General features: G+C 39.9%; 2 protein-coding genes across 2 annotated transcripts; one reads left to right on the forward strand and one right to left on the reverse strand.

Annotated features, from left to right (window-relative positions):
• Window positions 1-4,299, forward strand: LOC144663405 (heat shock 70 kDa protein 12A-like). The gene is made up of 4 exons (XM_078524335.1): window positions 1-326; window positions 1,903-2,130; window positions 2,344-2,509; window positions 3,119-4,299. Exons 1-4 carry the CDS (start codon window positions 27-29, stop codon window positions 4,195-4,197), a joined length of 1,773 nt encoding a protein of 590 aa, XP_078380461.1. The 5' UTR covers window positions 1-26; the 3' UTR covers window positions 4,198-4,299.
• LOC144663445 (etoposide-induced protein 2.4-like) lies at window positions 4,208-12,525 on the reverse strand. The gene is made up of 10 exons (XM_078524401.1): window positions 12,281-12,525; window positions 11,790-11,859; window positions 11,216-11,282; window positions 10,140-10,279; window positions 9,053-9,126; window positions 8,568-8,643; window positions 7,843-7,948; window positions 7,637-7,748; window positions 6,642-6,713; window positions 4,208-4,765 (listed from the first exon to the last, which is right to left on the reverse strand). The coding sequence occupies exons 1-10, from the start codon at window positions 12,478-12,480 to the stop codon at window positions 4,648-4,650; spliced, it is 1,035 nt and encodes a 344-aa protein (XP_078380527.1). The 5' UTR covers window positions 12,481-12,525; the 3' UTR covers window positions 4,208-4,647.
• Between the last annotated feature and the right edge of the window lie 620 nt (window positions 12,526-13,145).

Here is a 13,145-nt window from a genome sequence, read left to right on the forward strand (position 1 = left end):
GTACATAACGCCTCAACACAACCAACATGGCGAATCAAAAGCGTTCAGTTACGGTAGCCATCGACTTCGGCACCACTTACTCTGGGTTTGGTTTTGCTGAAGCTAATGTTCTAGGCGAGTCGGGTATCCAGGTTTTCCGTGGTTGGGGACGCGGGCAAGGTTTCAGCTTCTACAAAACGCCGACTTGCGTTCTGCTATCACCGGACGGAAACTTTAGTAAATTCGGTCACGCAGCTGTTGAAGCATATGCCAAACATCTTGCTAAAGGCGACAACAAGGATTTCATTTATTTCGAAAGATTCAAGTTAGTTCTCTACAACACAAAGGTAAGTGAGTTGTTTATGCCTTTTATGTCTAAATCATAGCCTCCCTTTTGTTCCAGTTTTCGCTCGATTTTTCTAAATCCCACTTTTTTCCCGCTTCGATGTGATAAAATTCTTGCTTTTTAAATTGTTCTTGATATATGTAAGTTTGCTTTCGCGTTAAAAGTAGGCGGGATATTTTACCACAAAATATTTTTACGTGAAGCGACGCGCACCCAGATTTCTTTGCAAGATTGTGTGAACTTTGGGTGATTTGGGGGCATGCTGGTGTTTTGTCTTGTTGATTGTCGCTGATAAGGTAAATATCCTTGACAAAAGAAAAAACATTTATTATGAGTTATTGTAATGGTTTTCCTACCTGCTGATTCTGTTCGAAAGCAAGCGCTGTTTTTGACTGTTGTTTTAATTTTTACGCACGGTGAAAACAACAGGCGAAGAGGTAAAACGGCTTCTTTTTACACGCTTCGCCCGTTTGCAAACACACTTCTTAAATTGTTGTTTCCGGCGCTGATTCCCGCCGTTAGAACACATTTACTCACACCGTAACGTAGAGCTTCGTTAGGGAATAACTTCAAAATGGAAAGGAAAGAAACTGGTAGCTTTATAAATTGCCGCAAACAAACCAAATCTTTTAGTATGCAACAAGCACAAGTTTCCAACCTTTGTTTGTTAGACCAGTGTATGGCACTCCTTATTAGAACTCATGTGGCTTGCTATGGTGCCACCCATTGTTAGTATAAACGCGCGTGTAATAAATTTCATTTCCCTACAGTACTATTATTCTAGTAACCCTAGTAATAAACTTGAAGCCAAATTCCGCTTCCGAATAGCTTTATGTAGCTAATAAGTTCCGAGTGTATTAAGAATTAGACTCGAGATGACAATTTTACAAATTATCGAAGTCAAAAGTGGGACAATAAATTACTGCTGGCCACGGAACACCGGTCGGTGGCAGTTGCTGTCGTTTTGGGGAACTGAAGTGCTGCCAGTCCCTCGCAGAACATATAGTGATCTAAAATGTGACATTTATTTACTTAGGAGTACGGTTTTCCACTTCGACTCAAGATTTTTGTACTTGGTACTATCACACAACTAAATCTTGGCGAACTTGACGATTTATGAAAATTTGATGTTTTATAGTGTCGCCACTCACAAATCGCTTAAATTTCAGTTGAATAACAAATTCAGCCAAAAAAAATCAAAGAAATACAAAATTACAAAAAACGCTTTGTCGGTGATTTCTAAACTCACCCTGAATCAAATTACTATTTCGACCAATTACAAACTATCAAAACACTTTTTTCTCCCCTCCCCTCGAAGTGATCAGGGCAATCATGATCGCAGGCTCTTTTTCCCATGCACCGCTGGTGACCTGGCGTTGATAGTCAAAACTTGGCGTGGAGATGAACAAAAATTATTAAATTGCTCTTGATTTTAATATCGACTGTCTATTGTTTTCTTAGAAGTAAACTGCATAGTTGGCATTGTTTTGCTAAGTTGTAGATTTTATTTACAATCGAGCATAAGACGGAAGACTTGAAAACTGACTGCTATAAATGAATTTATTTTCAATTATCAGGACCTTTCCAAGGACACGAGTCTGATGGCGCCAAATGGCGCAGTAGTCAAGGCACTAAACTTGTTTTCAGTTTGTTTAGCGTATCTTGGCGATAAGGCAATGGAGTGCATCAATGCTAGTGGTCAGCGGGGCAAGACTTACGAGTCACGTGACGTACAGTGGGTGGTAACGGTTCCCGCCATTTGGGAGCCGACCGCTAAAGAGTTTATGAGAGAAGCGGCCTACAAGGTAAAAAAAAACTTTTTTTAATTTTCTTGCCTCTCTGGTTTGTGCAATCTCTGGTTCTACAGGGATACTGTATAGTTCACTTCAAAATTTGACGCTGCAAATTTATTTGTTTATTCGGTTATTTATTTATTCGTTTAAATGACAGGGGTTGTGTGACAAGAACTTCCTTAAAGTCACGCTAATCAGTCACGTTTATTGTGTTTCTTCCAACAGGCCGGCTTGGCGTCGCCTGATGACCCGGATCAACTACTAATCGCTCTTGAGCCCGAGGCCGCCTCGTTTTACTGCAGAACGTTACAAATGAAGGATTTTCTGGGGGAGACTGGGGACGAATCAGTGAACGAAGGCCTCGCTTCTTACATCGTCATTGACAATGGAGGTGATGATTTGTCTTTTTCAGTAAATTTAATAGTTTTATGAACTCTTTAGTTATAGCTTAGAGACCAGATTGTTTGTGCTTTAGTTGTGCGTGAAAGTGTTTCAAGCCCGACTGATTATTTAATTACAGTAACAAAGCAATAATTCGAATCCGAGTGATTTTCTTGGGCGATTCTCACAGAAAATTGTAAATGTCCCCAAAAATGTGTTTGTGCTACGTTGTGTCACGAGGATAAAAACCATTGTGAGATCCTTATAAATAAACTGCAAATCCATCTAATGGTAATTTAATCACTGTGGTTCGGCACAATTAACATGTCAAAGTCAAATCAAAGTTTTCGCGCTTTTCGGATTCGCCGAGTAGACAATTTGCGTAACCGACACATCAGCAAACAAAGGCGCGAATGCAGGGGGCGGAGAGGACGGAGGGGGGAGGGGGAGGGGGAGATAATTTTTCTTTCAGGCGCGTGCGAAAAGAGCAAAAAAACTATCCTTGTTACGCAGGCTAAGTGTTTAACTCGCTAAGGAGCGATGTACTATTCAGCTGACACATCACAGTCTGGTTACGGTTAAGTCTAATTACAAAACTTTTTTGTTGTTTTTATTTCAGGGGGCACGTTGGACATCACAGTGCACGAGATTCAAGAGGACGGCACAATCCGCGAGATTCACTGTCCAGCGGGTGGCCAACTGGGAGGCATGCACGTGGACAGGGAATTCCAACGCATGCTCATGACGGTGTTCGGCGAGGATTTTATCAACAAGTTCAGAAGGGACTTCCCTAACGACTGGCAAAAAATCATGAACGACTTTGAAATTCAGAAACGAGCTGAGGAGGGGGTCGACAACGAGGAAGTCAGCATCGTTTTGCCGTTTAACTTTGTGAATGAGTATTCACGCGTTATAGGAAGCGACGACAATATCAACGAACGACTGAAGATGAATTACAAAGCTAATCAAGTGAACGTCAGCAACGGCTATTTGAGCCTCAGCCTCGAGGTAATCAGCGGTTTTTACGAACCAGTAGTCCAAAAAACTGTAGACGTGATCAAGTCGCTCTTGAAGCAGATGGAGGACGCAAATGTCAACACGATGTTTCTGGTCGGCGGTTTCTCGCAGGCGCTGCCCTTGAGGAAAGCTATAACCCAGGCCTTCCCTGACAAGAGAGTTCTGACCCCCCGCGATGCGGAGCTCGCCATCATCAAGGGCGCGGTAATGTTCGCTCAGGCACCAGACCTCCTCACGACACGAGTCATGGCGAAAACATACGGCATCGACATCAACGAAGCGTTTGACTCCAATAAACACCCTGAAGAGAAGAAGACGGACATCTGTGGGGTGAGCTACTGTGAAGATGTATTTGATATTCTGGTGAAAGAAGACGAACAGGTCAAAGTTGGAGAGAAGAGATCGTTTTTCTTCTCGCCCGTTCATCCCGAGCAGACGACGGCGTCGTTGCGTTTTTTCAGCACGCACAACAAAAACGTACAGTTCGTCACAGACCCGGGTGTCATGGCAGAGAATGTTGCCTTCCAGATCATCAGCCCTGATGTTTCCAAAGGGCTGCACCGGAACATAGAACTGAACGTTTACTTCGGCGGAACTGAGATCAAAGTTGCCGCTACCGACGTCACTTCCGGTAGTTCTGCGAAGGCCGCGCTGAGATTGGTGACGAAGAATTTAACATGATGTAACGGAATAGCAGAAAACGTTTCATTAAATTTATTCAAACACAAGAATTATTTTTAAAACTTGAACTTGCACTCATCGCTAGTTTATAAATGAGTATTATAGGAAACAATAATAATAGGAAACAAAACACACGTAAAATTAGCAGTCTTTTGTATGAGAATAAAAAATGTCATCTTTGGACGGAAAAAATAAGAGTATCGGTATCTGTTCGTGGTATTTCCGTTTTATGTTGTTGCAAACCCTCCATCCGTTAACTCAGATTTTTTTTTTGCTTTCACTTTGTCCAGCTCTAAAACAAGTATTGTTCATCATCAGGTGATCTCTGTCACTGAGGCGTTTAATCCCAAAATAGCTTCCCATGGTGATTTTTGCCTTCTTGGTGAATCTCCTTCCCATCGCTAACGCGTTTTTAAAGCAGTGATCTGGTAACCAAAGACCTGTAGTCGGTCACGTGCCCACCGTAGAGTCGGGGCCAGGGGCCTGGGTCCTATTTGTGACTTTTCGTCTTGTGAACACTTTGTTAGTTAGCCAAATCACCACGGAAAATAGCTTCACTGGGAGTTGACTACACAGAGAAAAAAAAAAAAACAGGAAATCTATCAATTACCGCACGTTAGGAAGATAAGTTAAGGGCTGGTTCTGCACGTGTTAGGCACGGCAAAACAACGTGTAATGACCAAATTCGAAATCAAAGAGCTCTTCGAGCCACGACTGAATTTTTTCACCAATTTTAAAAGTTAAGCTTTCATTCCTTATAAATATATGAGCAGCAGGTGATTGAAACATTTCTTTGATGCACATGATAACAGATAAACGGCGGAATGTCTTTTACATTGATATAAGATATTTTCGTCTCACTTTAATTAGTATATCTGATTAGCACAATCGTGTAGGCATCTGACTAAGGAGCGAGAGGTCGCGAGTTCGAATCCCAGAGGAGACGGTTTTTTTTTCTTTTCTTTTTTTTCTTTTTTTCCTTTTTTTAACCCATAGCACTAAAATGGTTTGTTTATTATATCGCTCCGTAGGTATGCATTGCAGAATAATTTACATGTAAGCCGTTAAGTAATAACGCTGTAAATAAATATATCAGAACATATAGACTGATTCAGGTACAAATGTACTGGTTGTGCTGTTACATCTGAAAAGCTTTTCCTTTTCTTTCGAACAAGCAGAAGCAGCCACGCACTCGATTTTAGCCAACGCTCCGGTTTCTAGATAGATCCATCGTTAATGAAGCTTATAAATGTGAAACCCGATTTAGTTTTCGAATGCCCCTACATGTAGGACGCTAGCTCGACAGATACATACGAAAGAGATCGATCGTTACATCGCTTTTGCGGCTCTCAATCTCCACTTTTTCGGCGGTCGAATACTTTCCACACATAATTGTCAGCCGCATTTTGTTCTTTGCTTTTTGTTTTCCTTGTAAAACCCCTTTCAATTTAAAAGGCCGCCTTTCTACGGCCGCCTTGCTCCATTTTTCTACTATTATATCGGCTGGTCAGCGGAGTTGCAAAAAATGTTTACAGCTGATGGATCAACCAACCAACCAACCAACTGTGCGGGTGCCGTTCGGCTAACCACTAAACTTCCTGAATTAAAAATTCAGTCGTAAAAACGCAGTAGCATGCCCGTTAAGAAACTCAAACGTGCGAAATTTAAACAAATTTTTAGTTTGTTTCCTCCCCCATATTTTACTTGTAATGGTCGTATGGTCATGTGAGCAGCTTTGAGTATTAAGTTTGTAGTAGAGCTTATACAGAATGCAACGGTTTGACAAAAGATTAAGTTTCTACGTGCAAAAGTAAAATGCAAATTGGCTCTTGTGAAAAGTAGGAGGGGCTATTTTCATAATCCAACAAAATGGGATAAGTTTCAATGGCCGCGATCACAAACTCCCGTATTATAGGAGGGGATGCAGGCGATGATCACCGATAACAGAACATGGTTCTATTTTCTAAAATCCTGCAATCGTGATGGCACACGATCGCAGAAGTGTGTTTCCAGCTGTTTCCATACGCAGTACTTTTAACCAGCAATCACATGGAGATAGTACCCTTTCGTGTTTCGCCAACGATTCCCAGTCTCAATGCAAATAGTCAACGACACGTAATCGAGTTGACTATTGCTTATGAAAAACAAGAGCGAGTACTGTAATTATTTTAGTTGAAACCTTTGTTGCTCGTAGTTTTTCCTTCATTAATGTATAGGGAAGGGCTTTTGAAATCGTGAAACAGACTACACGCACGCGGAAGATGCGGACTATCGGCGAACAGTCAACAATGGCGCAGCCAATGAAATTCACGTATTCGCAATTGAACACGAAAAGTTTATACTAACACTGAAAATACAACTGCTTTTTAGCCGTTTGATTGGCTGTATTTTCCGTGAAATGAGATAAATGTGCACATTTAAACATAACCACACAACATACTTACTTTGTCTCTACAACTTTTGCTTGATTTCCACTGATGATAAAAAGGGGGAATAGTATAGCAAACACACAGCCACTAAAATTGAAGAGAACGAATAGAAAGGCTATTAACTGAACGCGAAAAAAAATCAAATCACTTGCAGGGTGTCTATACTAAAGCAAGTCTCCCTCACGTCAAGAACCAATACTTGCCACTCTCCTCCAAATCATTTTCAAACGTCTAACTGTTAACACAAAGTAAAGGAAACGGGACATGGGAACACTGAGGTAATGAATGTACATATACAGACGTATTGTTGTAGCAATAATTTTCTCAACTGACTTTACAGCTAGGGTTTGTTTTGAGCCTAGTCTGAAACCCAAGCCGATAAAGTACCAATTCTAAACAAAAAATTCTTATTTTCCTATACGAAGGTAGCTTTCTTTTAATTTTCCCGAAAGTAATGCTACGTTGGTTTTTCGTTTTGCAAAGCGTTAATTGGTTTAATAAAAGCACATTGCGTACCAACCAATCGAAGTGACGCAGTGGTCTTTTCGGCCAATCACGTGCAAAATGCCAATCGCATTTTGTTATTTTGGGATAAACCAATCGCGACAACGTGGCATAGCTAAGGAAACTTTTTCTGCACTTGTCACTACTGGCGTTTTCACGTTGTCAATCAGGTTACATCTTTTTCTAGCACTTGCCACTGGTTACACATTTTCTGTGCATTCGATTGGCTATATTTTTTCCGCACTTTCTACTGGTTATATGCTTTCCCGCGCTTTCCATACGTTGTATGTTTCCTGCTTTCCACTGGTCACATTTTCCCGCGTTTGCCATTGCTTGCTTGCCACCAGGTTCATGTTTTCCCGCCAAATTTTGCCCCCATCCCCACTTCCACCCTCACTTCCTCCGGGGCCGTCAGATTGGATCTGTATCTATTACTTTAGACCTCAGCCTCAATGGGTTCTCCAGGGGTCAAATAAATGATTATTTTACGCTTATTTCACACTGACCTGATTATAAAAGAAGGCGCTAGTGATGTAAGAACAGCAAGGGGAAGTCCAAAACCCACAAAATACGGCCAGTAAGTTTCCACATACATGAGTCGCTTGGGAGCCGTCCACCCTAAAAATTATACGAAAACAAGCATTTGACCTGGGTTAGCGTTTAATCCAACACTTTCGCCTCATCTTAAATAAAGCAACGAAATGTTACTCACCCATATTGACCCATTTGTACTCAAATGTGTAAAGTGAATATAGAAGACACATGTGTGCAAGGCTAATAACAGGTCCCAGGATAGGAAGAAAGCTCACGACCATGGCCTGAAAAACAAAACAGTTAAATTTGAGAGGCGGTATCTAAATGATCTATGCTTAGTTCGTTTCTGTATTGCTGAGCTTAGGTTTTAGTTAAAAAAAGAGTCTCTACTCTCATTGGAGTGCTTGGATAGCCAATCAAAGCGAAGATGCAAGTCTTCTCGGCCAATCAGATGCGAAAACCATTCGATTTCCACAACTTTTTCCTCCTTTGCTCCCGCCTTTACAGATGACTTTGAGAACCTGATGCTTTGCTCTGTCAATTAACTGGGCCATTGACCAAAGAACGGTTAGCTGCAAGGCTCACGACTCTCGTTGACTAAACTGTGATTTGAATATTCAAAAACATTTTTTAAAAGGCTTGTACGGAAAAAGTTACTGGAGGGCAAATTGACTACGTCATTTTTTTGCAAATATTGAAAGCTGAGTAAAATTTCACTCCCAGTCTGAAATGCCATTGGCCTGAAACTTGGCCATCTTACTAATTTCAACATGCCCTTTGAATTTCTGGTATTCTTAAACGTATAACCCCTTCTAATGAAAAACAGGGCATGTGACCACCAGTTGCAGAGCCTGATGTGAATGTATCTAAACAGTCACGAAAGTTATGGGAAACTTACATTACCTGAACAAGAAAAAACATCTGTAGTAAGAAGCTAAAAAAGAAATCTGCTACTGTCTTGCTGACATGAGACGACAAACTGAAAAGGAAAATTTTAAGAAAAACAATGGTAACGGCTCTATTCTGAACAGCTTACTGTGTAGTCTGACACAGCAGTTGTTTGGTCAAACAGTGTTTATCGATAGTTGTGCAAAAAACAGACAGTTATTTGGGTTACACTGTAGGTCCGCAATCTGTGCAGAGAGATCTAATTTTGATAGCAGGTGTGGTAAATGGTCCTTCAAAAAAACGTCTAAAACACTTTTAGCCAAATTTTCACAGGTCTTGCCATCTCAATTTTTTTTCTCAAGGCCTTTTAGAGTTTTGATTTCTTTTGCAAGGCTAAGAAAGTTTTGGTATTGCAGAAAGATACTAGTCTTGTGGTCTCACAAGGTCTTAAATTAAACGTTTGCCACCCCTAGTAGTCTAAAAAGTATGTAGGGATTTACCTTTCTTTTCCAAAGGTAGCTAAGAATCCAAGAGGTCTCCCTCTTGTAGTACGGTAAGCAGAATCAGCAATTTCCTGAAAATAGACAAACTAAGCATTAAGATACTATTTTCCAGATCCAGGTGGACAGCATTTTTCTTCTTTTTTTTTTCATGTCTACAGCAATAGTTAATCAGTAAATTTTTGACTGCAATCACCACAATACTCCTTGGCATTTTGTTTGCCAATTCAAGGGGTTAAATGATTACTCTGGCAGAAGCCCGGAGTCAAGAATTTGGTCGCATTCTTTAGTGTTTGTGTCACGATGGTTCTGATAAGCATGGGCTTGATTCCAAATATTAAATATCGTACGTGACCTGGTCCATACCATCCTGCAATATCTGTTTACAGGTCATCTGGTAATATTATATTCTGACAAACAAAACTGAAGGTTGCCTGGGGTGAAATAATCATCTACAAGCTTGCACAAAGTACATGAAAAACTCTCTGCGTTTAAGATGGCCCAAGTAAAATCAGTTTGCAGCTTCTTGTTAATTATTGGGTGAGTAATTTCAAAGTAAGAACCTCTTTTGAGTGAAAATGTCAAAGGTTTATTCAACCAGTTTTACAAAGTTTAACAGCAAGAAAGAACTCATCCAAGCTACTGCATGCGATTGACATGCCAATGATGTAGGTCTCCAATTACAGGTACCCACAATAACAAAAAATTGTAATTGGACAACCATGCGATCAGGTGTCAATTATGCAAAAGAATAGGCATGCACAGAATCAATCAAAATCAAGAAATTTGTTTTGGATAGGATTATTATAATCTTGGCCCTAGCAGTTTTGACCTCCACTCTTTGCATATCTGACTGTTGAATGAGCCTAAATTAAGCATGTACTTCTAAAAGACTTTCCCATATTCCACTTCAGTGCATAAAAACAATAGCACCAGAATGAGGTTAGGGTGGGCATTTCATACATTTCTTGTATTTTTCTCCACCCTAACCTCAACTCGGCGCCATTGTTCATTGGAATGTGGGAAAGGTCTATAGGCTACTTCTCACTCAAAGACATGATATATGCAGATTTTCCATGACAGTTACCTGATACCATAATGAGTTTAGTGGCTTGCTTAGCCAGTAGAGTGGTAACACCCACAAAGCACTGAACAAGTATGATAGGAAAGGTCCCATCCATCTCCATAGCCACAGACTCTGTTGTGGTGTTCCTCCACTCAGGGCATCTATGAATTAAACAGTCCATTATAGTGATGTAAAAATTGTCAATAAAGATTTTGATGATGAGCACTATCCATGCAGCTTATGTACCAGTCAAATCGAAAGTTCAACATCCCCCCCCCCCCGGGCAACACCCCGGGCATTTGAATTTTTGAAAAATTTGTGTTCAAATTCCCCCCTCCCCGGGGTAAAAAGCCGTTCAAATGCCCCACCACAGATCCATTTCAGGTCATTAAAAATGCCTTTTTTCCGAGAATTAAATCACGCGCCAAGTCTGCAGACAAGTCTAAACTACAGGAAAACGCCTTTGTAACCCTTCACTTTTTATCCAAGTTGTCACAAAGTGGCAATCTTTTCTTTTAAAATCCTTAAACACGCCATTTCGGACCTTATTTCAGCCTCTGCCATGATTTTAATATCAACCCACATTCACTCACTGGGACACGTAGCACGAAATCAAGTTTAGAGTTCAAATTCCCCACCCCACATGTGTAATGATCAAATTCCCCACCCCCAGGGACAACAAAGGCATCAAATGCCCTGGGTATGCCCGGGGGGGGGATGTTGAACCTTCGATTTGACTGGTACATTATATACTTAGTTACTGTACATTTTTGAAAAACTAAATCTGCAGTGGTCCATAATATTCAGAATTACCTTGCTGAAAATGCAAATGCAATAGTTAACTAGTTCGAGAAATATCTTAGTTGTATAAAAATTCAATGAATCCCAATTTTCGAACCTCCAGGGGAAATGAAAATTGCTTCAAGTAATCAGGAAGTTAAAAAATTGGGGATAAAAATACAAAGTACTTCTATCATCCAAGGGAAGTGAAAATTGGTTCGAGAAATCAAGAGTTTCAAGAAACAAAGGGTTTGAGAAAACAGGATTCTACTGTAACTAAACAAAATTGGAAGGATATATAAAAGATAAGTGCTTACTGAATATAAAGTGAGTAAAGTTCTGAAGTCCTGGAATAATATAGCTCTCAAAAAGGAAAATACTCATCTGGGGAAAAAAAATTACAGACATTTAGTACAATTGACTCTAGATATGTTTGATTAACTACCAAAATCTCAGAAATATCATTTACAGGAATGTATGGACAATGGTAACCAGTAAAGAGACCAATAGGGTTAAGGAGAAGGTTGGCTGAGAGAGCAGGGTTGGTAAAATTCTTTAACTCCATCCTTCCCACTAGCTAGTGTGGTCCATGTTTGATTCAATAATATTATAATCCATCTTCTCCCTTCTAGTTCAACAAGCTGCTGTCCTGTAATTACGAGGGTCAATTTTTTGTTCGAATGAATATCTAGCATTGTTTACGACCATGTTCCACAATCTGATTGTTTTATTCATAGACTTGATACATGAGTTTCAATGAGACCTACCTGGGGTGCCAGAGGGTTTTTTTTGCTGTGAAGCCACTTTCATTCCCCCCCCCCCCGCCAAAGGCCTCTTCAATTTGATATTGTTACAGTGTAAAGCTGTTGTATATAAAATAGAATGGCTTACCCAGAATATTCCTCCATTTAAGAGACAGCATTGCACCATTTTGCTGTAAATTTCTTTCATGCCTACAGAACTAATCAAATTGCAATCTAAATATTAAAATTGTCAGACCACAATTACCACATAGGGAGCATAACTATATATGGTACAAAAATGTGACAGGAAATTATAAATAATCAACGATAATGATGGCTTGGTGTACATAATTAGAATTTGTTAAAATGTAGGCCAATATTAATGTAATGTTCTTCAGATAAGTAAAACCTTGCTATTTATTCATAAGTGGTCCTGTAGCACAAAAATGTCGCAAAAATATATCCAGATTTTTCAGGAATATGGCTTCAAAGTTTCCAGGTATACCGAATTTCTGCAGTTTCTCAACAACGAAAGCTCAACGCAGCCTAACTAGATATTAATTTCATTGAAATCGCTAACGAATTTTACTTTTTTGAAGACATTTTTATGCAGTAGATCTTGGTGTAAAAACCTCTTACCTATCTGTTGTCTTTTCCGGTACATAATTCGCACTTGGCTTGGCTCTCTGCCTGGCGGTTCGCCGAAAGGACGATTTAAATTGATTTTCCGTTTGGTTTTCGCCCAGGATGCTACTCAGTTTAAACAGTGCTGTCATACCAAATAAAGAATCTTTCAATCCATGCCCTATACCAAGAATAATTGACCTTAATTCGCTCATATTTTCTACAAAGGATACTCGTAAAAATACTTTGTTGTTATTTTTTGGAGACTTTTTCCCAGGCCACCCTCGTTAAACTACGTAACCACTCCTCGCCATATGCAAAGGAACTTCCGGTTCCTAACCGGAAGTGCTTTTAAAAATGCACTTGGGAAGAAATTCTAAAACGTTTTGTGTTTTTATTTTTATTTTTATTTTTTTTAAGGACAGTGGGGATTATTGGGCTTACTTTTAATGAAATATTACCCTAATTACCCCATTACCCTAATGCTTTCTTCCGTTGGCTTGATGTCATTATCAAGAAAAAATCAGAGTACTTTAAATCATGTTAATAAACAATAGGTCGAACTGTGAAATACACATATGTTACGTTAAACAAAGAGCTTGACACGTATTAATAGTCTGTGTATTCAAAATTAGACGGAATTTCTAACAGAAAGCATCTCACAGACTAAACGTAAACTCTCAAATTTCCCTTTGCATTTTCATTCTTCTATGCGGAACTGAACTGGTTAAATCTACCAGCTAGGAAAACATGCAGCCTCGTATCGTTCCCTGTTGGAAACGATTTGATGTCTGCTATTGCTTAGCTGAAGTCGGCAAAAGTCATATTTTGACATCGAATCGAGCAGGATAGTGACCGACAACCGTTCTCCTAGCCTGCG

This window comes from Oculina patagonica, chromosome 8 (genome assembly GCF_052425735.1).
Source record: "Oculina patagonica isolate OP01 chromosome 8, crgOcupat, whole genome shotgun sequence".
Lineage (NCBI taxonomy): Eukaryota > Metazoa > Cnidaria > Anthozoa > Scleractinia > Oculinidae > Oculina > Oculina patagonica.

What these genes read in the sequence shown, in the direction of transcription:
- LOC144663405 (XM_078524335.1), top strand. Translation starts at nt 27, where the DNA reads ATGGCGAATCAAAAGCGTTCAGTTACGGTAGCCATCGACTTCGGCACC. An exon ending in TGAGAGAAGCGGCCTACAAG is followed by an intron (nt 2,131 to 2,343) that starts GTAAAAAAAAAC and finishes TTCTTCCAACAG; the next exon opens with GCCGGCTTGGCGTCGCCTGA. An exon ending in CATCGTCATTGACAATGGAG is followed by an intron (nt 2,510 to 3,118) that starts GTGATGATTTGT and finishes TTTTTATTTCAG; the next exon opens with GGGGCACGTTGGACATCACA.
- LOC144663445 (XM_078524401.1), bottom strand. Translation starts at nt 12,480, where the DNA reads ATGAGCGAATTAAGGTCAATTATTCTTGGTATAGGGCATGGATTGAAA. An exon ending in TAAATGGAGGAATATTCTGG is followed by an intron (nt 11,283 to 11,789) that starts GTAAGCCATTCT and finishes TTTTTTCCCCAG; the next exon opens with ATGAGTATTTTCCTTTTTGA. An exon ending in GTACAAATGGGTCAATATGG is followed by an intron (nt 7,749 to 7,842) that starts GTGAGTAACATT and finishes TATAATTTTTAG; the next exon opens with GGTGGACGGCTCCCAAGCGA.